Source organism: Vipera ursinii (assembly GCF_947247035.1).
Source record: "Vipera ursinii genome assembly, chromosome: 3".
In the NCBI taxonomy this organism is placed as follows: Eukaryota; Metazoa; Chordata; class Lepidosauria; order Squamata; family Viperidae; genus Vipera; species Vipera ursinii.
In genome coordinates, this window is record NC_139516.1 from 13436118 (window position 1) to 13461350 (window position 25233).

Below are 25233 nucleotides of genomic sequence, written 5' to 3' on the forward strand. Positions count from 1 at the left end.
ATTAGCTGCTCATAATTTTTTAAATTTTTTCAATTATAAACTGCCCAGGGTCTTTAAAAATGGATGATAAATTAATAAATATGTGCAAGGTCCAGATCAACTCAGGAATATTCTCCAGCCCCCGCAGACAGAAGCAATACAGCCTGAAAAGTTGATACATCTCACTTGCCTCCTGACAAAATATATTTCATGTTCTCTGCTGCTCACCACTGAAAGAAAGATAAGCGCAGATTCTGGATTCAGTTTTAATGAATTTCTTTTAAAAATAAGCCAGATATAATGGCGGTACTTCATGTAATTTAGTGTTCATTTTTATGTACATTTTGCCTTTCATTCCCTTTCCATTTGTCCAGAAATCATCTCTTTACAACAGCAAAAAAAAAATCATTTCTATTCACTTCCCTGGAGTTCCTGACAAGAATCCGCCCCAGAATTTTGGAAGTATGGGAAACTTTAGACCAGGGGTAGGCAACCTCGGCTCTTTTATGAGTCATGGACTTCAACTCCCAGAATTCCTGAGTCAGCTGACTCAGGAATTCTGGGAGTTGAAGTCCATGAGTCATAAAAGATCCAAGTTGCCTACCTTTGCTTTAGACAACCAGCATAGGAAGAGAATTTGGGTTTTTTTAACCATGTTTACCATTTACTTCAAAACCATACTATATTAACAGTGTTTCCAGATATTGTCAGTCTTCTCAAAACATCTTAGAATACAAAACATCTTAGAATACAAATACCAAGTCAGTATCATCATGGCGTGGACAAGCAAGAATAAAAACACCCTTACATAAACAAAATTAGGCCAGAAATAAAATTAAAACAACTCCTAATAAAATCAAATTGTCAAATTGGATCTTCGTAATAACTACAAAAGGTAGAATCTATAATATTTCTATGAAAGCCACTGCTGAAAAGGCCTGTACTAAAACAGGAAAAGAACAAATTAGCATTTGGACAATTTCTATTGTCCTAACGTCCATAAAAATTTAATTGGTGTAAACTAGAAGTCAATTTCTTACTTTCAGCTGATAATGAATTTTAGCATGACCAGTGAAACTGAGAGATAAAAACACCAAACACATTTTTCTGGGTCCCTTGCTTAATATCTAATTCTTTGTAAAACAAGGAAAAATAATGCTAAAATGTGTAAAATAAAATTTAAAATGTTTTAAATACAAAGCAGATATCTTTTTGGAACATACTGTAATGCATAAACTAGCAGTTAAAAATGCATTTTAGACATAATTTTGGCTGAGAATTCAAAAATCAAAATCCATAAAAAAGTTTATTCTTAAAAACACATTAATTGAAAAGAAATAAAATTCTTTAATGATAAACATACCCATGACCATAAACAAAATGTCATAGACGGAAATGGTAATCTTAATCAGGAATCTGGTAGCACTTCTCTTATAATTGACAAGTTTTTTAAGAGAAGCTTTTGAGAGCTGTAACTCACTTCAACAGATCCATGGAGTAGTTTATAAGCTGATTCAGGATTTAAAAAGGGGATGAAGCAAGAGGGCATCAATTTCAAAAAACAACTTTGAAATCTATAATCAACATTTTAATTTCCCACAACACTTCACTACAGATTTCAAAATAGCTGTTTTAGAAGAAAGAAAGCTAATCAATCAAGAGATTGCTGAATTTACAAACTTTCAGGCTGGCCTTAGCCAAAACAGTATGTTTTTAACACTAGAATTGCTAATTAATAAGGTATTCTCTCTCCAATGTAACCTGTATCTGCATTACTACCTTTCCTCCTCCCCACCCAATTCTCTTTTCAAATCATACATATTTTAAAAAATATGCCTTTCAATAAATGTGTTACTCAGAAAAGGTGCTTATTTTCATGAAACACAGCAAGAGCACTTAGACATATAACACTTCATAGTGCTTTACAGCCCTCTTTAAGCAATTAACAGAATCAGCATATTGCCCCCAACAATCTGGCTCATTTTACCGACCTCAGAAGGATGGAAGGCCAAGTTAACCTTGAGTGGGTCAGACTCGAACTCCTGGCAGTCAGCAGAATTAGCCTGCAATACTGCATTATGTGCCACCATGGCACATAAAAAACCAAAACCACATACTAGATACGTATCTTTTTTTCTAAAGGGAAAGCTATATTTCAAAGTCATCTTTTTGGAAAGGTGTAACACTATGATGGACTATCAGCCAAACTACAGCTACTGCCTTATCTGAAACATCGTATGGATTGCTGAGACCTACGTAGCCTTTACACAGATAACTTATCAATAATAATGCTAAATCTAATAATCCAAATTTTAAACATCTGGCTGTGTGACAAACCATAATAATAATGTGGATAATAAAAAATTAAAATAACATTGTGAAAAATAAAAAAGTAAAGTGTGGCTAAGCGATGTGGCAAGACTAGGGGGGATAGTAGAATAAAAGACAAGTAATTGGAGAAGAATACAAAATATCAAGATCTGAAAAGTTGAAAGATTACGCCATAAACCAGTCGTGGTGATTCACTGAATGCAATAACAAAAATATCTTCAATGGCGCTTAGAAAATCTACACATGGACAAAACTTCCATCTGTCAATTACAGAAGGCCACCTGCTTGATCCGCACAAATACAAGATAGGCAGCAAACAAATTTAATAAATAAATGCTATGCCAATATACTATACAGTAAAATCCCAGGTTCTTGGGAAGAACTCAGTGCTTATGAAGGCCAACACAAGTTAAAGACCTCACAACTGTGATTTCACATTGTGTATATAAAATAATAATTTATGAAATCTGTATTCAATCAAAGAAATCACAATAAAATCAGTAAAGATAAAAGACAGCAAGTGAGAGAGACAACTGAGGGTCTCCATTTTCAAAGAGCTGAGAAGAGCCAAACCATCCATAGCTTGTTAGGAGCAACAAAAACAACAGTTTCCAAACTAGCAAAGATTAAGCACGATAAGGTGCACTTAGGGTCACTAAAGTATGATACAGGTCACTTCCTTCTTTGAAAGACACAGCATAGGGCAAGATGTAAAAACCTGATCATGGTGGTCAAGCAGTTTCTCCCAAGGGGAAAAATGAAACAGAATCATTATGACTTGCTGGTTTGGAGAATCCAAAAGATTTTATAAAATATCCAGTGGGGGGGGGGGGGGAGAAAAACATTTCTTCGTAACTCAAAATTGCACTAAAATTTGTTCAGCAACAATTAGTATATCTTCACACAACACACTAGCTTGTAATGTTTTCAGGAAAAATTGAATAAATTCAAAGGTAAGTCCTTTGCAATAATTAGCCTGGCTATGTAAACAGAACTGCAACGGTCAGAAGCAATATATTACTGAACACACTTGAGAGGAAGGTGAGGAGAAAATTTCAATAAAGTCTGTATCTCCTGGAAGTATCTTGCTGAGACAGACAGAATCAAAACACAGTCCTTCTGGCTTGGTAAGCAGGGAACTTCCTATGATGTATGTAACAGATGTGAACTTAATGAGGAGTACGAAACTGGGATCTAAATGCCTGTATTTGTGGGATTGCTGTCATCAGATCCCCAATGGTGGAGCTGCTTCTTCTACTTTTTTTTTTAGTGCCTTTGAATCAGCGTTAACGCCTGGCAACTTCCTGGATAAGCCCCTGCAATTTCCCGGTCAACATTTTTGGAACTGGTTTGCCATTGCCTCCTTCCTAGAGCCGAGTGAGAACCAACGGCCCAAAGTAACCTAGAGGCCTACCTGCCTAAGTCTGAACTAGAACTCAGAATTTCCTGGTTTTCAGCATGAGGCCTTTACCACCACCCATAATTGGCTCCTACATGCCACTGTAACAAACTGTTTTTCTATGTCTCCTTCCTCTTCACTATTTTCAGTTTTAAAGTTCTCTGCTTTACCTCCATAAAAAAACACAGAAAAGGACTTTGGGTGTTCAAAATTACTGGAGCAGATAGCTGGATTCTGGTGCATGTTACCAACAAAGAGTTTTGGGTACAGCACATGGAAAAGAAATACTGAAGGCATAATTCTGAAGGGGAAAAAAGGGTCTTTAAACTGACACTTTCTGAGGAAATTCCTTAGCATGGATTTTTCTATGAAGCATGTATTCCAACCCAGAATACTAATTAAAAGACCATTAATTTGCATAGATCCTCACACACAAAGTTTGTTTCTAGTCCCACTTCTGCATAAATGCCCAATGAGAGGTTTTAAAGTATCTAACTTTAATGGCTTGGTTGCAATATATCATTTAAATGTTTTTTTTAAAAAAACCTGTCAATTAAATTCTGAATTATCTACACACTCCATAGCATGTAGCCCATCAGACCAAAAGACTTAAAACAATATGGAAGTGTTTTACCCATCTACGGAAAACAAATTGCAACTACAGTTTGTGTAGGTCAACAATCTTAAAACAGCACACCGCTACAAGAAAAAAAAATCCTGAAGTAGGTAAATCTTAAATGTTGTATAATCAAGTATGTGGCATTTACTTCATGTTTACTCCTTTGCAAGAAAGCACTGAGAACAGCACAAAATAATGAGCGACAGCGAAAGCTGCCATGTCAGCCACAACGAGGAAGAAATGGCTGCCAAAACCTTGCCTTCATAAAACCTGACAAGCAAACCTTTGATGAAGTTAGCTAATGACAGTTTCCTTAAATGTATTTCTGAAAGCCAAATCTCCATGTCCTGGATTAAATGAAACGCAGGGGAGAGGTAGGAGGAACCCACAAAATTCTGAAAATGAAATGACACCTGCATCTTCAAGCAACGTAATCCGAATCGAGATACTTACTCTGCATTAAATCCATTGACGTGCAAGATCCGCATTTGTTTGACAATTGTGCTTTTACCAGATTCACCAGCACCTAGAAAGCAAAAAACAAATCTGTTTCAGAAAATAACAGAAGAAATCCCAGGGGCACGTGTGCCACTGCTCCTGTTCAAGAAGCAAGAGTCCCCAAACCTGGACGATGCAATCCAAACTTGAAAATTGAAAGGGGAAGAGAGAGGGGAAAAATTGCCACTGGAAACTGCAACTGTACCTAAAAATAAATGCCAAGCTAAAGTCATGTGTGAGAGTAGAAGCTTGGAATGTTTCCCTATCCATTTTTTTCCAGCGTTTTTTATTGAAACAGGCACAAGGGTAGAACTCCAATACCTTAAGAGGAAAAAGGTAGACCATCTAATGCTATGACCATTTCCATCCCATGAAAGTAGCAAGAACCAAATTGCTGCAGTCCATACTGAGCAAAACACTTGCCAATTTGGTCTGGAGATCCTTGAGCCTTCCACCCATGCCACAGCCAGTCAAACGCACTGGACATTGAAGACACACATTTCCCTGGCCTTCCCTTTGCTCCGCTGTTGCATAAAAGTTTCCTTTTGTACTGTATCTCCCATCAACTTCACATATTCTCCATGACCTTAAACTGCCTACCCTCCTGTGCAGCCTACATCCTTGGTTCTGCTCTCTATCCTTTCTCCTTCTCCCCCTCTTGAATCAAGCTTTCTCCAAATCTGCCCCCACTCAACCAGCCCAAGGGGATGTTTTCAGCCACAAAATCGGGCTGAAGATCCCAAATATTCCAGTTTGCATTGTTTTTACCCAGAAGTAACCTTTTCTTCTACAGGAGCATAAGACCTCTTTTACTACCGCAGACCCACAGATACCCCAGTATCTTTTGGCATGGCAATTCATTTTCTAAGATAGCTTCCCCCCCCAGCCTGAGGGGGGGCAAGGGTACACTGCTTAAAGAGGGCATTGCTCACAAAAGCACTGCGATATCTGTGGTGCCAAGCTTTCTCTTAGCACTCACTACAGCACAATCCTCCATTTTGAGTCTCATACACAAAACTAAATTTTAGCAGCTATATATCAAAGGCTATTTGGCTGCAGAAGGCTCCAGTTTTGTCCTTCTCTTTCTCTGTCTTTATCTGCCGGCCATTCTGGCCCCTGATTACCACAGCACTTTGCTAATGTTTTCAGCCTTCTGCAAATCCACCCATTAAACGTGGTGAGACCAAAATATTTGATTTTCACTGCCTTCTCTTTTCATTCCTCATAAATACTGGTGAAAAATCAAATTCCCTAATTCTTGCAGCCAGACAAATAATTGCATCAAGTCCTTGCCAGTCACAGAACTATAATACATGTATGTCTTTCCTACCAAGCAGTAAGAGCTGATCAAAACCAAGGGTGTTTCCCACACCTTCCACCTAAATATATATAAGTACTGTCTTATAATACCAGAAACCTAAAAATTAGAACCAACCTATACTGAAGCAATGACACATTTAAATGAAAACATTAACCCCAACATTGCTAGTATTGATCTATAGAAGACCAAATTGAACAGTGTTAATTTTTCTCATATAATTAGAAGCCACAAAATATGTCACTAATACGACAATTAAATGTTTCTTCAATTGAGACACTACATTAAATATCCTAAAATATATCAAGCCTTATAAATAAGATTGGACAAAGCTTCCTCCCCCATTTAATTGTTCTTAACATGTTTATAATATGCTAGAATACTTGAAATGCCCTGCATTGTGCTGTTTTATAGCATTTACAACAGCAAAGGTTTCTTGCTGTTAACTGTTTTGTACAATCATAAAACTACTATGCATGATTATACATTTAGGCCCTGCCAAACATAAAAGACATGTTCTAACTATGAAGAGTCTGCACATTTTATATCTGCACTTTTCTGATCATCAGAATTTCAAAAACATATTAAACTGACCATCTCAGCCTAATATGTATTTTATTTATTTATAGACAGACAGACAGATAGACAGATAGACAGATAGATAGATAGATAGATAGATAGATAGATAGATAGATAGATAGATAGATAGATGGATGGATGTAGAAGTAAATCCAATGATTTAAAAAGATGTTAATATTCAATACTATTCTTAAACTGTAACCCTAGCAATAACGGCTGTCTGTAAAATGTATGTGTAAGGTCAACTATTTCATTCCAACTTAAGTTAAACAGGATCTCAACAAATCATTTATCCTAGGAAACATTGTTATTCTTTGAACTGATCTTTAGTCCTTCTCCAAATCAACACTGTAAAACTCTCACACCTCGCTTTTCTTTTCTTCCTCTCCAAAATCAGTCTATTCAGAAGGAATACTCTACTCAAGAGCACTATCATATTTAGATAAAATACATGTTAGAAAATGTACTATTCACTTTATTTTTACTCTGGATCTTCAGATAAAACTGTTGAAAGACTGTGGTAAACATATCCAAATAGCCCACTCTGTGATATCAAGACGGACATTTGCTAAAACCACAACTCTTTGTACAGAAAGACTTATTCCCAGTCCCATTTTCAACGAAAGTATCAAAGAGAAGAATGCAACCCAATCCCTGTATTTAAAATTTAACCAAGTATTGGATTTTTAGCCCACTCCCCTTTCCCTTATATCTCCAAAGAAATACCTGTATTTTTCTCTCCACCTCACCAACATACTGCAAAAAAATTCAACACACTTCCTGCAAGGATTCAATGTGTCATCTTCAGCAGACAGCAGAGTGAGTCCCGATTCTCCTTATATCCTCTTTTCCCATCTACTATATTTACTTCAGTTTCCACCAAAGGCCTGTGGCACGAAGTACCTTAACGGAAGTGAAGTGCCGAATATTCTGTTGCATCCCCAAAGCCATCCACGTCAATATCAATCGGAATTATTTTCTTTATATGAAAGTGACTTTTTCCCTTCAATCCCACCCACCCACAGTTCACTCCGGCAGTTAAGTAGCTGCCCAAATGACGCTTGAAAAGAGGAGCTTTGCCCACCCCTTATCACAGAAGCAGAAGGGAAGAGAGGTAGAATGAAGCCATTTTTATTTGTTAACTAACTTTGGGGGGGAGGGGGGCCCGCAAAAAAAAAAAAGTCCCAAACCAGAAAGGCCAAGGGCTTTCAATGGAGAAGAATGGGGTCTTATTGGGGGGGGGGAGAGAAGAAAAAAGGAGTGTTATTAAAAATATTATCATAATAATGTTTTCACGTGTGACATTTTCAGGGCAAGGAAATGACCAGGCCACCCCTTCCACCTTAAGCCCACCAAAAAAGGTAATTTTAAAAGGGGAGGGGGGAAAGACCCCCCCCCGAACTGGCCTGGAGATCTTAGTCCCTCCTCGACGCTTCTGCCCTCCCCAAGGGTCAACCCCCCCCAAGGCCCCCTCCTTTTAGTCCAAGGTGCAGGATGGGGAGAACAGCAGGGAGGGCCAAGGCCTACTTCTTTCCAGCTTCACACGCGCGCACACACACACACACACACAGCCCGTCCCTTCCCATCCCCCACCCCTCTTCTTTGACATCTCGGCCGCTTCCTTGCACCCGGAGATGTCAAGCCGGGGCCGGCAGCCTGGGAAAAGGGCAGACAGCAAAACCCCTCCGCCCGCCCCGTCCTCTTCCTGGCCCGGGGCTCGCTTCATTGGAGGCGGCGGGCCAGCAAAGCCAGTCAGCCGAGCCCCACCTCTCCTGCCCAGTCCCGGCCGGCCGGCCCACCCGTCGTCCCCCCCCCCCGGGCCCGGAGGAGGGGGCCTCTCCCGTCCCTTCCCGTCCGGTCCCGGACGCCCGCGCGCCTTACCCAGCAAGAGGAGCCTGTGCGTGGCCCTGTAGACCTGTTTGTCCTTCTGCAGCTGCTTCTCGATCTTCTTGTTGGCCTCTCGCTGCGCCTTCTCCTCGTTGCGCTGATCCTCGGTCTTGCTGTTCCCTAAGCAGCCCATCTTGTTGGGGGGAGGGGGGGGTGCGAGAGTGGGGGAGGGGGGAGGGAAAGGGGAAAAGGAGGGGAAGCAGGAAGCGATGGAGGGTCGCGGGCGAGGCGGCGTCGAGTCTCCTCGCTCCCTTGCGGTGTTAATTCTTTCTTTCACGCACAGCTGTCGCTAGCCGGAGACATGGGAGAGCCAGGAACCGACGACGGGGTGGGGGCCGGGGAAAGGGGTGGGGGTGGGTGAGCGATGACTTTGCTCCTGCTCAAGCCGGGCCTTCGCCTCCTTCTCCCCTACCACCGCCGCCAGGATCCGCTCGCAATGCAGATTTTTTTTCTCTCTCTCCCCCCCCAATTAAAAAAAAAGCGCGCACACACAAACACAAGACGGGAGGGGGGGAGAAAGGCAATTAGGGAGGGAGGGGGGGGGGTCAGGGAACGTAGGGAGGTCGGCAGCCACCCGAAGGGGGAAGGATCACGGGTTAAAAATCGGCTTCCCTTTTCCTCCCTTCTCCCCGCTCCAAATCCCGCAGGGAGAGGAGCCGCCGCCGCCGCCGCCGCCACCAAATCTGGGTGGGTTTTTCTTTAAATATCTCCAGCTTCCACGCCACCTCCGCCGGCGGTGAGGGAACAGAATAAAAGCCAAATTGTCTTCCTTCACTTTACATATAATCCTTCAGGATCGAGGCAGCAGCAGCAGCAGAAACAAGCTCCAGAAAGCCGGCGGGGGAGGGAGGGAGGGAGGGAAGGGGGGAGGGAGGAGACCCTCCCAATTCCGGGCACCGAGGCTCTAGCAACGTCTCTCTTCTTCAGCTGGCCTTTTTTATTTTTTTTGGGTGCGCTAAAATTGCCCGTTTTCTCTCGCTCTCCGCCTCAGAAGCCCCGCGGCTTCCCCCTTCCCAGGCGCCTCCTGCGAAGCGGCTGAAACGCCCGAAAGGGTCACCGCTAACCTTTGCGCGGCGTCGGGCAAAGCAAAAGAGGCGAGTCCCTTCTGCGTTCCGGGCTGGGCTGGGTAGATTTTCCTCCTCTTCTTCTCCAGCCTGCGGGGCGGCGGCGGCGGCCGCTGCTGCTGCGCGTCTTCCTGCCCTAATGGTGGTTTGTAACAAATCCAAGGCCCTCCGATTCTTCTCCTCCTCCTCCTCCTCGCCCTTTTGCTTATTCACATTCGGCTTCCAGGCGGCTCGATCGGCTCTCGCCTCTCCGGCGAATGCGGGGAGACGCGGGGTAAAGGGGACCGGGGAAAGGGAGGAGGAGGAGGAGGAGGAGGAAAGAGGCAGCAGAGAGGAAAACGCAGTGTGGGTCTCCTCCCCCAAAACAAAAATAACTCTCCTACGGGGAGCTTTCCTTCCGCGCTCCCCCACCCCGCTCCCTATTTAATTTTCCTTCCTCTTTCCTGCATTTCCCCCACGGAAGGAGGAGGACGGTGTGTGTGTGGGGGGGGCGATTTTAATATTAAAATCGAGCGAGGAAGGGGAACGCGAGCCAGGCGGCGGCGGCGGGGTGGGGCAAGCCTCGGCTCAGAGTGAACCATGGGAACTCGAAAAGCATTCACATGACACCCAAACGTCAGGAGTTAAACTGACGAGAGGCGCCCTCTTCAAACGCCCGCAGGGAAAGGCGGAAGGGGGACGGGCGGAGGCTGCACGTGTTGGATGGCCCGCTCCCTCCTAACTTGACCCGCCCAGGTGTCTCTCTCTCTCTCTCTCTGTGTGTGTGTGTGTGTGTATTGGGGAGGTAATTCCTATTAAGACAAGGGGGGGTGGGAAAAGAAATCTCGTTTTCGTTATTTGGAAAACACGTGCCGTTTCGCTTCCGAGGAGAGGAGGGGAGGGGGCCGGGGAAAGATAGGCTTGGGCGCCAAAAAGCTTTCTCGCTCCTTTCCCACCCACCCCTCCGAAAATGGACCCCACCCCAAAAGGAGAAATCCTGGCGCTTGTTGGAAAGCCTGCGGGAGCGAAGGAGAAGGCGGGAGAGGCTGGGAGCAAACGCCGGCCATCCTGGCAATGAAAGCAGGAGAGCAGAAGTCCTTAAAGCAGGGGGTCTTCAAACTTGGCCCTTTTGTGACTTGTGGACTTCAACTCCCAGAATTCCTCAGCCAGCAAAGCTGGCTGAGGAATTCTGGGAGTTGAAGTCCACAAGTCACAAAAGGGCCAAGTTTGAAGACCCCTGCCTTAAAGGGGGAAAAAAAGAGGCTTAGGGATCCCTGCGGTCCTGTAATTAGACTGGAGGGAAGCCTTGTGGTGGTGGGGGGTGGAGGCCCGCGCTAATTCTGGGGGAAGAGCGAAAAGAGGCTCCATTTTAGTTCTTATTCTGTTGCAATCGTCTCTAAATCGATCCAGTATAACTTCTTATTCCAATAATATAAATTACGATCCTGTCTGCATTCAGCCCTTGGCCCGGGAGAATAAACCTGTTCCTTTGCGTCCATCGGGGACTAATTGCAGCGTCTGAATCTTTTGTTAATTTAATTATGTATCTTCGTGTTACATATACAGGATCTTCCCCCGCGTTTGCAAGTATTGTCTTAAGATTTATGTTCTGCCTGTCCTCCAACAATTCCAAGGCAAGGTTTTATGATTATTATTTTTACTAATTAATCAACTTACAGGCTGCTTCTATCACAACTGCAACTCTATGCACTTAAAGAATATACATTAAGTAGGATTAAGGCAAGATGGAGGAAAAAATAAAGTAGCTAGAACCCATAGTGCAAAATTTTTTTAAAAAAACCTGTTACAAAAGTGTGAATGGAAAGTCAGTTCACAAACCATCCTGCTCCTGGGTGTATCAAAAAAGCCAAATCTTCCAAGATATTTAAAAACAGATGGTAATTAAGTTATGGTTTGTTGAATGAGCCACTGGTTAACACAGCCTATTAAACCCAGTTGAACAAACTACTTTAGAATTTAATTCATGCATGACTAAAATCAGTCATACTGCATTTTTTTTAAAAAAATATTTCATATTTTAAAAAGCTGTTTTCCTCACATTGTTATATCACTGGGGACAGAAAAGGCATGGTGATCAATTATACCTGGAAATTTCCCAGCAGAATCAAACCGATCTGCTGCCCATGTTTTGCTTCAAGCAGGTTAGGGCCTCCAATACTATTTTATAGCTTTCCTAACCTTTACCTCAGTTCAGCCCTTCTTTTTCTTTTTCTTTTTCTTTTTTTTATTGAAAAGTTTTACAGTACATTTTTGAATACAAAACCCTTCCCCTCCCCTCTCCCCAAACCTCCCCAACTCTCCCCTCCCCTCCCCCCCTCCTCGACTTCCCAGAGCTAAATTACAGGGTATAAAAATACAAACAAACATAATCTAAAATATGCAAACAACAATAAAATATTAAATTCTATTGCACTTTAACTCTTAATAAAATAACTACAAGCTAGTTATACTTCATATAAATCCACTACTTATTCAAATGCTAAGTGAAACTTTTTAGTCCCATATTTATTCTGGATATAATCAATCCATCTTCTCCACTCCACAATATATCTCTGTTGCGATTGGTCTTTCAAATACGCTGAGATCTTTGCCATTTCTGCCAAATTGGAAACTTTTAAAGTCCATTCTTTTATAGTCGGCAGTTCCTCCTTCTTCCAATATTGCGCTACTAAAAGTCTCGCTGCCGTAATTAAATTCAACATCAACTTAGTGTCCACAACGGTAGTATCTGTGATAATACCCAATAAAAACAGTTGCGGACAAAACTTTATCCTTTTCTTTCTTTTCAACTTCTTTGTCTCATATCCAGACAATTCAATACTGAGTTAAGGCCGAGTCCAATTGAGCTTAATCCCAGGTGAATAAAAAATTACATTAAAAAAAAGGTTAGGTCAACAATTATAACTTGGCTCAAGTCTTCCTAGTTATAAAACTCAGTTCAAGTCTTTCGTAGCGGTTAATGGAATTATATTAGACAACAGAAATATAAAGTCAGATGGTGACAAACCCAACTGGTTCTTAGTTTATGAGATTATTTCAAAAGCAAGTACAGATAATCCTTGATTTATGGCCACAACTAAACCCAAAATTTCTGTTGCTAAGTGAGATTTGTTAAGTGAATTTTATCCCATTTTACGACTTTTCTTGCCACTGTTATTAAGTGAATCATTGCAGTTATTAACATGATTAAGTGAATCGGGCTTCCCCACTGACTTTGTCAGAAGGTTGCAAAAGGTGATCACGTGACCCCAGAACGTGCAACTATCATAAATATGAGTCAGTTGCCAAGTGTCTGAATTTTAATCATGTGATCATGGAGATGCTGCATTACTGCAAAGGTCATAAATGAAAATTGATCATAAGTCACTTTTTTTAGTGCTGTTGTAACTTTGAACAGTCACTAAATGAACTATTGAAAGTCAAAGACTACCTGTGCGTATATTTCAGTCTGCAAGGGTGATAAAAAGGGCAGCCAAAATTAATTGAAGGAAAAATGTAGCAAAAAAAAAAAACTAGAGAAGAATATGATATAGCTTTCATTGTGTGATGTAAGGAAAAACAATCCTGTATTTCAGCAGCAATGGTCAGATTTGGAATTTTGCGAAAAATGTTAGAAGTGCTGTCCCAAAATGGCTCTTGTGGGGAAAATGTCCATTAACAAAATGGCTGTTGTGAGGAGAACAAAATGTCAGATTTAGAATAATGAAATGTATGATTATTGATGGTAAAAGCTTTAGAATTTTATGGTATAAACTTTTATTTTTCATAATTCATTTTAGTTGCCAATTTTTGTTCAAATAATTGAATCCTTTCTGATTTACGTATATCTTTCCCTATTAGATATACTGTAGAATGTTAGAAAGAAAGATTGTTGAATTCATTGAAAACAGTAGCCATAGTGTTATTAAATCTAAATATAAGTGAATTGCCAAAGAAATTCAATATAATCACATCTGACCTAAAATGTATCTAAATTTGGATGCCTCTTAGATGATAAAGAAATGGACCTTATTTCTATTTATAAATGAAATGGGGGGGGAGGATAAAGTTGCATAAAAGAGCACACACAGTACACTGTATAGAGGGCAAATTGCTAATGACATTAAAATAAATACTAATCTGTCAATCAGAATTGGAAACCACAAAGAAAATAAGCTTAAAGAGTAAACGAGTAAAAAATATATAAAGCATCTTAAGTTATTTATGTCAATTTTCAGAGAATGTAAAATGACTTTTTATCTCTGGAATAGTATTTTGAAAAGTAGAGCTTGAGGAACTGAAGTAAATCATGGTGAAAAGTGATATAAAGTTTTAGAACTTCTTGGAAAACAAAGTAAATCAGAGACCAGACGGTAGTTATCCAAGAATTCTTCGCAGAAATATGTCTTCAAGATCTAGGCGACTGGTAGTAGTCGGATGTTGCCATATCCTAATAGTGGTACAATGGGTGAAAAGGTTGAAAAGCCCTGTTCTAGGAAACTGCCCTGGCTAACTTAAAACCTGAGCAATTATTGAAGATAAAATAAACGTTCTTGCTGAAGAAGAATTAATGTGGCTTCCTTCAAGTGACATCTTTTCATTGATGATATATATATTTCGATTTTGGAATGTCTATATACCCGTGGATAAAGATAAAATGGCAGATATGTTTTATTTTGAGAGACACACTAAAAACAAACTTAGCAGTCATAAGATGAGAAAGAAATGCACATTATAGATTGGTAAAGGTAAAGGTTCCCCCGCACATGCGTGCTAGTCGTTTCCGACTCTAGGGGCCGGTGCTCATCTCCGTTTCAAAGCCGAAGAGCCAGCGCTTGTCCGAGGACGTCTCCGTGGTCATGTGGCCAGCATGACTAGACGCCAAAGGCGCACGGAACGCTGTTACCTTCCCACTGTAGTGGTCCCTATTTTTCTACTTGCATTTTTACGTGCTTTCGAACTGCTAGGTTGGCAGAAGCTGGGACAAGTAACAGGCACTCACTCTGTTACGCGGCACTTGGGATTCGACCTGCCAAACTGCCGGCCTTCTAATCGACAAGCTCAGCGTCCTAACCCACTGAGCCACCGCGTCCCTTATAGATTGGTAGAACTGATTAAATACTAGGAAGCAAAGACTAGAAATCAATAGGGATATAAATAGAAGTGCCTCCATCTTTTCAGGACAAGTTTTGGGAGCAGTGCTAGAGCTGGAATGAAATGTATGATAGTTCAATTTATTAATCACACAATATTATTGAAACAAATAATTGTAAAACATAATTTACAATGTACCATATCAGATATGATGCCGAGACAGAAACCATTGTTTTCTATAAAACATATATTTAGTTATGAACCATAATCAAAAGAGAAATTGCGTTGTTGTAGAATAAATGTTATATCCTATAAATGTTAAAGTTCCTTAAGATTTAAATGCAGGGAACTAGTTTGAATACTTGGATGAGAAGGTGTATTTGCAGAAAAGGAAACTTGGCAAGGTAGACTTTGAAATATATACTGACAACTGATTCATTGTTAGGAAAATGGTTGCTATAACATGTGATGGCATTGAATACTGGGCTAGCTGTCAGATCTAAATTAAGTTTGTGTTGAAATTATCTTGACAGGTTTTGCACCTGCCCCAGGTGCAGAACAAAACTGTTCAGGTAATTTTCTATGCTTGAATTTCTGATGTTGAATAAAGGCGCATAATTAAACAGCAGTACAAAATTTCAGAAGATATTTTAACACTGATGTGGATACCCCCTTTGTACATGAGGTACAACCATGGCGATATTTTTCTGAAATACAATTGATACTCAGAAAACTACAGGGTAATACAGGTAGTCCTCGACTTACAACAGTTCATTTAGTGACCAAAGTTACAATGGCACTGAAAAAAGTGAGTTATGACCATTTTTTACACACATAACCATTGCAGCATCTCCATGGTCACATTTACATTTGGATGCTTGACAGCTGAGTCACATTTATGACAGTTGCAGTATCCCAGGGTCATGTTTTACAACCTTCAACAAGCAAGGTCAGTGGGGAAGCCAGATTCTCTTAACAACTGTGTTACTAACTTAACTGAAGTGATTCACTTAACAACTGTGGCGAGAAATGTCATAAAATGGAGCAAAATTCAACAAATGTCTCACTTAGCAACAGAAATGTTGGATTTAATTGTAAGTCAAGGACTACACCACGAGCCTACTACATACTTTTTAAATGGAAAAAATAAATGGTGCCAGGAGATCCATGTTTGTTTGTTTTTTGTCTACAAACGAGATAGAGCTAAATATGGAGAGAACAGAATAGAATAGTGCTGGAAGGGACCTTGAATATCTTCTAGTCCAGCCCTCTACTCAAGCAGGAGAACCTATACCATCTCAGACAAGTGACTGTCCAATCTCTTCTTAAAAACCTCCAGTGATAGAACACCCACGATTTCTGGAGGCAAGCTGTTCCACTGGATAATTGTCCTCATTGTTAGGAAGTTTCTCCTTAATTCCAAGTTGCTTCTCTCTTTGGTCAGTTTCCAACCATTGTTTCTTGTCCTGTCCTCTGGCCCTTTGGAGAATAATTTGACCCCCTCTTTTTTGTGGCAGCCCCTCAAATACTGGAATACTGTTATTATGTCACCCTTGTTTCTTCTTTTCTTTAGACTAGCCAAACCCAAGTCCTGCAGCCATTCTTCATATGTTTTAGTCTCCAGGCCTTTGATTATCTCTGAATTTTTTCCAAACTCTCAACAACTTTTTTGTGATATGGTGACCAAGATTGGCTGCAGTATTCCAGGTGTGGTCTTACTAGGGTTTTATAAAGTGGTATTAATACTTTGTGTGATCTTGATTCTATGCCTGTTTTTACAACCCAGGATTGTATTAGCTTTTTTGACTGTTGCTACAGAGAGACTTGTTTCTGTCATTTGATCTGGTTGTTGTTGTTGTTTTATCAATATGGAAAAATAAGGTTTTGGAGAGTTCTGTCCCTACTGTTCTCCCTTTTGCAGAATTATCCATTTTCTAATCAGTTTCACCAACCAATATTTGAGGACCTTAATTCCTTCTAGGCACTTTCCATCTCTTATTCTCAATTTCACCCTGCCAATTTCCCACAACTCAACAGATTTGCTGACTATAGATTCTGATGGTGTTGCTGTTTTGAAACTGCCCAATTTAATATTTGTATTTTTAATGTATTAAATTGGGCTACTGATTGGGTGGCCTTATTATTCTTAATTATTCATGCATGCAGTTGTCGGGGAAAATAAAAAAAAACCCTCAAGATCAGAGAAAAGCTGTTCAGGCCAAGGAAGGATGTGAGTGGAGTGGGGACACATACACAGACATAGTTTTGGAAGAAAAACAGATTAAATGTTCCATGAAAAAGTCAACTGACGCCATACCTCATTTAGAACCATATCCAATGACAGTCTAAAAAAGGACTTATTTTGCAATACCAAATGACATGTACCGGAATACAGGTAAGTCCTCAACTTATAACCACAATTAGGACTAGAATTTCCTTTGCTTTGCAAGGCAGTTAAGTGAACTGCGCCTAATTTTACACTTCTTTAGCAAATCACTGCAGTTAAGTGAGTCATGCAGTCATTAAGCAAAACCAGCTTCCCCGTTCATTTGCTTGCTGGAAGCCAGCTGTGAAGGTTGCAAATGGCAATCAGGTGGCCCCCAGATGCTGCAATGGTTGTAAATACCAGTTGCCAGGCGGTTGAATTTTGATCATGTGACCATGGAGATACTGCAATGGTTATAAGTGCGAGGACCAGTTGTAAGTCATGTTTTCGGTGTCATTGTAACTTTGAATAGTGGTAAGCTAGTCCACCATTTAATGAAAAATGAAAAAAGTATCTTGAAGTTAGTTTACATGCATGAACAATAAAATAATATTTTAACCCCAAAGGATCGACTTTTTGATTATTTTCTGATTTTAAGCATCAAAGTATGGGTGTGGTTTCTTAGAAGCAAATCTGTCTTGTAAGGCTATAGGTCGGGTGTCAAACTCGCCACGTCAAATGACGTGTCGCAACGTATCGCAACTTTTACCCCATTGCCGGAGCTGAGGTGGGCGCGGTTTCGGCATGACACATCCGGCCTGCGGGCAAGCAGTTTGACACCCCTACTATAGGTAGAAAGAGGCTGAAACTTGGGTTAAGTCTTCTTCCTGGATTATCTCAATTTTAAAAATTATTCTGACTTTTGACGAGCATGAATAAAAAAAATTGGCTCCAGTAGAACCCTACAGGCTGATACCTCTATCGTTGTTTTTAGTCTCCTGTATAATAATATTTTTTTTCCTTCCCCAATCTCATTTGCTCAAAGTCAGCTAAGAAATCAGACTTTTAGCTTGTTAAAACACACATGTTAAAATTTACTCCATGTAAACAGAAGAGCATTAGTTAGAGAAAAACAATGCAACTATTTTTACATTTGAAATGCCTTTTGTCAACATAAAACGAGTCTAGGGAGTTACAGTGATATATCCCAGATGAGGACCTGTCACTATATCTAGCTCTGGAGTTAGCAAAATAGATGCTAAAATGTTATTTTAGGAACAGCTCTCCCTCATCTTTTTTTAAGGATAACATTAACTAGAATATATGTGCGCGCCAGAATTTGACAGAGCTCATATTAGATTATGTATATGTATGCTGGCATCCGTATGTGAATGCTCCATGAGCCAAGATTAATTTTGCCAGTTTCTAAAAAGTGAAGAGATGCACAACTGAATTTTGACAGCCATTTAAATGAGGCTCAGTATATTCACCACTGTGCTTCTGGAAATAAAGAGACACAGAATTAATATAGTCCATTCAACGCCCATCAAACTTGGGGCCCTGACAGCAATATAATCTATTTTGTGTCAACGTTGGACGAGTAAAGATGCAAATATTTCAAGGAAAAAAATGCATTAGTCCATAGTGTATAACCAGATATATTAGTTTGCTAGTATAATAAATGTGCCGGTTGAGAAGAAAAGTAGCAGGATAATTGATTACTACTGAACAACATTCTTTAGCCACAGCTTTACCACCATAATGTGTCAGATGCAAGCCATAGACCAGGGTTAGGCAACCTCGGCTTTTTTAATGACTCATGGACTTCAGCTATGCTGACTCAGGAATTCTGGGAGTTGAAGTCTATGAGTCATAAAAGAGCCGAGGTTGCCTAACCCTGCCATAGACCCATGGGTATGTGGATGGGTGGAGGACACAGTATTCCAAAGAAGAAAATGATCCTTTCTGTGGTGCTCCAACCTCCTAGCCAAGTCTGGTCTTGACCCAGAGGTATATGAGGAAGAATAAGAACCCATGATGTTCAACCTAACTGAAGAACCTGCTATCCCAGGGTAGCAGCCTTTGGCCAGCTGAAAGTTGTTAATGGAGAACTAACAAAACCTTGTGAGATTCAAAAAGGGCAAGACAAGGTTCTCTGCTGTCTCCAACTTGGTTCATGTTAGTTCTTGAAATACAGAATAGAGACAAGGTGAGAGAACTATGGGAGTTAAGAATAAAAAAGAAACTTGAGAGCATTTGTGGATGATTGCTGTTAGCTTTAGAATTCCACTAGAAGCATTAATGGGGAAAAATGCTTTAGCATATGAGGTTTTAAGATGAATAATCGGAAGACAAAAAAGATGTTAACAAAAAAAATTAAACTGGAAGATTAAATAGAACTAATGGAAAAAACTGGTTTTAAAATAAGAGGGGAAAAAAAGCAAAACACTTGGGTATTACTATGGCAAATGTGAATTGTATGTTCTTTCAAAATACGTTGAGACGTGGAATGAAATTAAGATGGGAGAAATTAAAAATGTCATTGCTGGGCAATCAACCTCTGTAATAAAATGATTTTTTACTTTGCCAAGAATGATGTTTCTGTTTCTGACAATACCTGTTTTGACAATTGATACCCCATTTAAACAACGGCAAAAAGATTTATCTAAATTTTTATGGCAAGAGAAAACACCATGAGTTAAATATAAAGTGTTACAAGACGCTAAGAACTATTTGAAATGGTACTTTGCTGCTTGTTGTTTGGTCTGGATGAAAGAATGGATCTCATTGAGAGACAAGAGATTTTTGGAGCTAGAAGATCACAGCCTGAAGTTTTGATGGCATGGATATTTATGGTATGATAAAATTAAACTTAAAGTGGATTTTAAAAAATTATTAGACATGTCATATTAATAATATGGAATACAGGTAGTCCTCAATTTATGATTTGTAGTTTAATGACCACTTGAAGTTACAACAGATTTAAACCCCCTTATGACTCATCCTCGAAGTTACAACAGTCACATCAGTCACATCATATTTCAAGTGCTTGATATCTGGCTCACTTTTACAAATGGTTATAGTGTTCCACAATCACATGATTTGTGATTTAAGATTACTTTTTTGCTGCAGAAAGAGGCAAAAAGTGCTCTTTGGATAAGCTGAGTTCTATTAACAACCACGTGGTTGATTTAACAGTCATGTAACTCACTTCACAACCATGGTGATTCCCTTTATAATGGTTGTAAGATTCACTCTGGTCACGTGGTGTCTCAACTCACAACTGCAACTTATGACCGAAATTCTGAATGCCAGTGTGGTCATACGTCAACAGCAATAGCACTTAGATTTATATACCACTTCATAGTGCTTTACAGCTTTACAATCTGGGTCCTCATTTTACCGACCTCGGAAGGATGGAAGGCTGAGTCAACCTTGAGCAGGTCAGAATTGAACTGCTGGCAGTGGAAGGCAAAGTTAGCCTGCAATACTGCATTCTAACCACTGCGCCACCAGGGCTCAGGTAGTCAAGGCTTACCTTTAGAACTCAGGCTGTGGATCTCAGCTCAAGAAGTATATCATGGAAGCAAAACCACAGATAAGGACAAATGGTTGATGCATCAGGAATTATTGGAAAACTATCAAGGGGAATTTAAACTTAAACCAAGATAGCAAGTAATAGTAGAAGTTTATCTTTGTAAATGGTTTTCCTATTTACAATTATCAGATTCAAAATGGACAAAAAAATGACATACTACAAAGTAAGACAGAATTAGAAGTATAGTTCTGCATTGATGCTAAACATGTAATCACTAAAAATGTATAAACTTTTTGAAACCTGAAACAGAGGAATAACAGGTTAAACAATGTATGATAAAGTGGGCTAAGAATTTTGGTTATAATATACAGATGGCCCCATGGGAAAATATGTGGTGAAAAACTTTGAAATTTACCTTGTGTTATGGTCTTAAAAGAGAATTGTTATAAAATGGTGCTTCATTGGTATATGCTTTCCGAGAAATTATCTCGTATGTATAACAGCACTTCAAATATATGTTGCAAATATGAACAATATGAAGACACATTTTATCATGCTTGGTAGAAATGTAAAAAAGCTAAAAACAGGTCTACATTTATTGATGAATGAAAACCTATAAGTTGTTATTTATAACTTTGATGATTAGACAGATTATAGAAAGAAGAGTTTTATGATACCAGTTTAGAAAAAGAAGTTATATTTGTACTGTACTGATAATTCCTATGAAAAATATTGGAAGCCCCTTCTCAATTTTTTTTCTTTCTTGTATTTTCTCTCCTTTAAAAGTTTCATTAAAAATCATATTGATAAAACTAACTGGAAGAATGTCTTTCCTACCACAAACTAGGTTCCTTATATGGTCATTGGGATTGGGGCAGACTAATTATAGCATAAATAGGTAAATAAGGACTCTTGTTTTGACCTTCAATATTTATTCTTTAGTCCAGGGGTATCCAACCTTGACAACTTTAAGACCAGTGGACTTCAATTCCCAGAATTCCCCAGCCAGCCATAGGTCTTAAAAAAAACCCCACAGGTCTTAAGAGGTGCCAAGATTTAGTCTCTGTAATTAAAGAGGCATCAAACAAGGCAAGAATCCTTATTTCCTCCCGGATGTACGAAACAACACCTATTGCGTTTTTCCCCACAACAACCTTGTGGGTTAGATTGGGGACAAGGTCAAGTTTTATTACTATATTTTGACATATACAGAGAATGAAAGTAAATTTTCCCAATGATTAAAAAAAAACCTACAAAGAGACGGTGCAGTAGAGGTGCTGTGATTTCTACCAACTTGAATATCCCACGGTTCTTATTTATTTACTTTTTTTTAAAAAAAAATCTGTCTGAAAATAGCTAATGAAAATATTTAAATTCCATAAAGCCTGTATGAAAAAGAAGCTCAAAACATGTAGCATGCAACTTTCCTGGCAAATACAGCACACAGAGACACACACAGAGAATATTTAGTAGGAATATGGGCACAAGTATACACATATATTCCAATGTGCTCACTAGTTAGATTTGTTACCTTTCAGTACCACTATTTTTGTTCAATCTGTTGGCTATTTCAGACTAAAGCTTAGTATGAACTTTCAACTAACTAGTTCTGGGCTGGTTCGAGAGGACAGCACTTTTTAATCACTTTGTGGGTTACAATGCTTGATAATGCTTACCTTGTGTTTTTGAAGGGCTGTTTTCATTACTTCAGTCCGCATATATAGATGCTAGTCTTCCAAGGAGACACTTCAACTTTTTACAAGTTGAAACTAGTGCTTAGCCAAAGGCTCTTCTCTGCCTGCAAATAGCAGAATTCAGGCCTAAAACGTGTAGGCATTTAACCAAAGTTCTGACTACTAATCAAATTCTGAAAAGCTTTGTTTTCCAAACTATTTACAATAGCTTATATGACCCCAATCCAACTGACTATTTCTGGTATATCTAACAGTGATAACATGGGAGAAGGAATAGGTAACTTGGGACCTTTCTGATATATTTAAGAGCACAGCCCTCTTTAGCTCTAGCCAACATTAAGCTGAGATATAATTTGGTTTTATTTAGGCTTAATAGGTTTTGCTCCAGCCATTTGGTGGAACATATCTTGATTCAATGTAAGAACCCAGCTAGTTGTAAGGTAAATACAGTATTAGTATTATTTGCAATTTAATTTGCTTAAATTTTAGGGTAGTTTTAAATCTGTTCTACCATTTGGAATTAGGTGTTGCTTTCAAAATAAGAGAAAATGTGTGAACTATTTTAGGCCAGGTCCCAATTATACCTAAACTGGCAGGGCAGGCCTTGCTTCATTTTGTTCCCAGTAAATATGGACTTACTGAGTTTTAAATAATTTTTTTAAAAGCGTACAGATGTCACTGAACTGTCAGTTAAGTGAGTTAAAAGACTACACAATTAACTCGCAAGTCCTACTTTAGGGTAAAAAAAGTATGTTGAACAACAATCATTGTGTGAACCCAGCTTAAACATACCTATTTCAGAGGAAGGGACAGATTTTCTACAAATAATATTGATGAGTTAAATGTTGAATTTCTTCCTTGTACTGACTGCATCATACTTGCATTCAAGATTTCTTTCTAAGAGGTGATTAGCATCTCTGACTCAAACATTCAGTGAAATACTGTCTGGATTTATGTAATACACTCAACAAATGTGGACTTTTTGTTTTGTGTGAACCCAGCTAATTGTGGCTTTAAGCCATGGCTTATGTAAATGCAGATAAGTCAAGATTTAAACTCAATTTCTCGCTGCCTACCCAATGACTTCCCCATTCTATTTTTTTAGGAACCCACTGGATTTTTTTTCCCAGGCTGGCATATTTCCTTCAACAACTACATATTATGTTTAATATAATTTCTAGATTAGCCCAAAATACCAAGTTCAGATAGCAACAATATGAAACTTTTCTTCTAAAAGGATGGCATTTGCTGAAATCCAAGTCTGAGTAACATGTGGAAGTTTTGTTAACTTCTGTGAGTCTCTCTTTGGACTCAGGATTAAGCTGGAAAAGGATGGAAATTTATTAAATTCTGTTTTCCATGAATCTGTTTTTGTTCCTTTTTCCAAGCCACTAGGATAGGGCAGAATAACATTTAGAATTTTAAAATTACATCATTTATATATAATGCTATGGAAGGACAGTTTTAAATGATCTTGAGTTTGCAGAGATGTGGAAATGTATGTGGTATTTGATTATCCCCATTCTCACGAGTTATATAAAAAGACAGTATTCTTTTTTAAAAAAAGGGAAAAAGAGAAAACTGTAATGAAAGATCAAGAACTGAACAATGTTAATTCTGCAACCAATCCTATTAACAATTTAGCTAGCAATAACCCCCTCATCTTGAGAAGACTTTCTTCTTGAGAAGTCTCACACATATTATTTGCTAAGTAAGGATGATTTTATATAAAACTACAAACATAGTTTTCATCCCATCCAACACAGAGGTGTAATAGAAACCTAAAAACAGCACTTGTGCAATGATACTATGCTTTTCAGCTACTTGGGGATATAAAAAGAGACTTTTAAAGACAATGTCACAAACATAAAGGAGAAGCCTGATAATATTTCACTAAATAATACAAACATAAAAAATAAAAACTTCACAACTAGAGTCAGAGACAAATTATAGATTTTATATAAGTGTACATCAATGTAAAATAGAGAAAAAAAAGAATTCCTACATCAGTCTAGTCACTTCCGTGCATCTGATAATGAAATGTGGTCCAGTTCACAAAAGCTTGTTCCTTTAATAATAAAATGTGTTGTTCTGAAAAGATATTACCTCCTCCTCCTCCTCCTGATTTTTAGCTACTTTAGACCTACACAACTCTCTTCTCACATTGTTTAAGAGTAACTATTACTGCTACTTTTTATCTTTTTATAATGCATGATGTTGACAAGAGGGGCATAGAAGCTGAGAACTGAGAGCTACGTTCGATTTCCAAAGCCCTCAAATGTGACAGAAGATAACAATTGATAAATATACGTGATTGAAGATGCTCAGTCCATTATAAGCTGATGTAAATGCAGATTAAAATAAAATGCCTTTCCTGGTCCAGTTATTATTTGGACTGTGCATCCTCACCATGATCTTCACATGCAAAATATAGTGTTGGTCAAGAAGAAGTTCTAGAACTGAATCAAGTAATGTAAGCAGTGTCCATGTTTTTTTTTACATTTTAAAGAAAATAATTTACCCCTTTCACTTGTTATAAAACTTAATCATTGTGTGGGTAGACTTCCCTCAATAGAAAGGACTTAAGGACTTTTAAAAAGACTTTTCAGTAAATAAAAAAAAATGCAGGGGATCAAAGCATAACATTTACCCCTTTCTTCAACATCCACAATACTGTACACTTTGGCAAGAAATGAACGGGGCAAAATATTTTTCTGGATCTTTTCTAACCTTGTATTTTTTAACACGATAGTGCCATTGCGAAGTTTTCCAGATACAACTCTCTCTTGAACAATCTTGGCTGCAATATAACAATTTTATATTCTTTCACCCCTTTCAAGCAAGGTTACTCAGTAACCATTAGATATTACAAAAACGTAAGGAAAAAAAACCCAACTCCAGATAAAACATCTGTTCTCTCTGCAGTTTTTCATTCTGGACCTACCACCTTTGTGGAATTTTAAGATTATTCAGAAATTTCTATTCCTGAGGTCCCTTCTGATAAGTTTTCTTTTCAAGTAATTAAACCATCTCCTCCATGCATTTTTT

At 39.0% G+C, this 25233-nt stretch overlaps 1 protein-coding gene across 3 annotated transcripts in view; it reads right to left on the reverse strand.

Moving 5' to 3' along the window:
• The window catches only part of GNAS (GNAS complex locus), a 216715-nt gene that overhangs the window by 125400 nt on the left and 66082 nt on the right, over nt 1–25233 (reverse strand). Inside the window, exons 1-2 of one of the 3 annotated variants that reach the window (XM_083357438.1) lie at nt 8605–10169; nt 4782–4854 (exon numbers count right to left, since the gene is read on the reverse strand). In XM_083357438.1, the coding sequence (XP_083213564.1) occupies nt 4782–4854; nt 8605–8743 (212 nt within the window). In that variant the 5' untranslated portion in view covers nt 8744–10169. Of the gene's footprint in view, nt 1–4781; nt 4855–7626; nt 7643–8604; nt 10170–25233 lie in introns of those variants that run through there. The other 2 variants (XM_083357439.1, XM_083357437.1) reach the window with 2 other exon arrangements.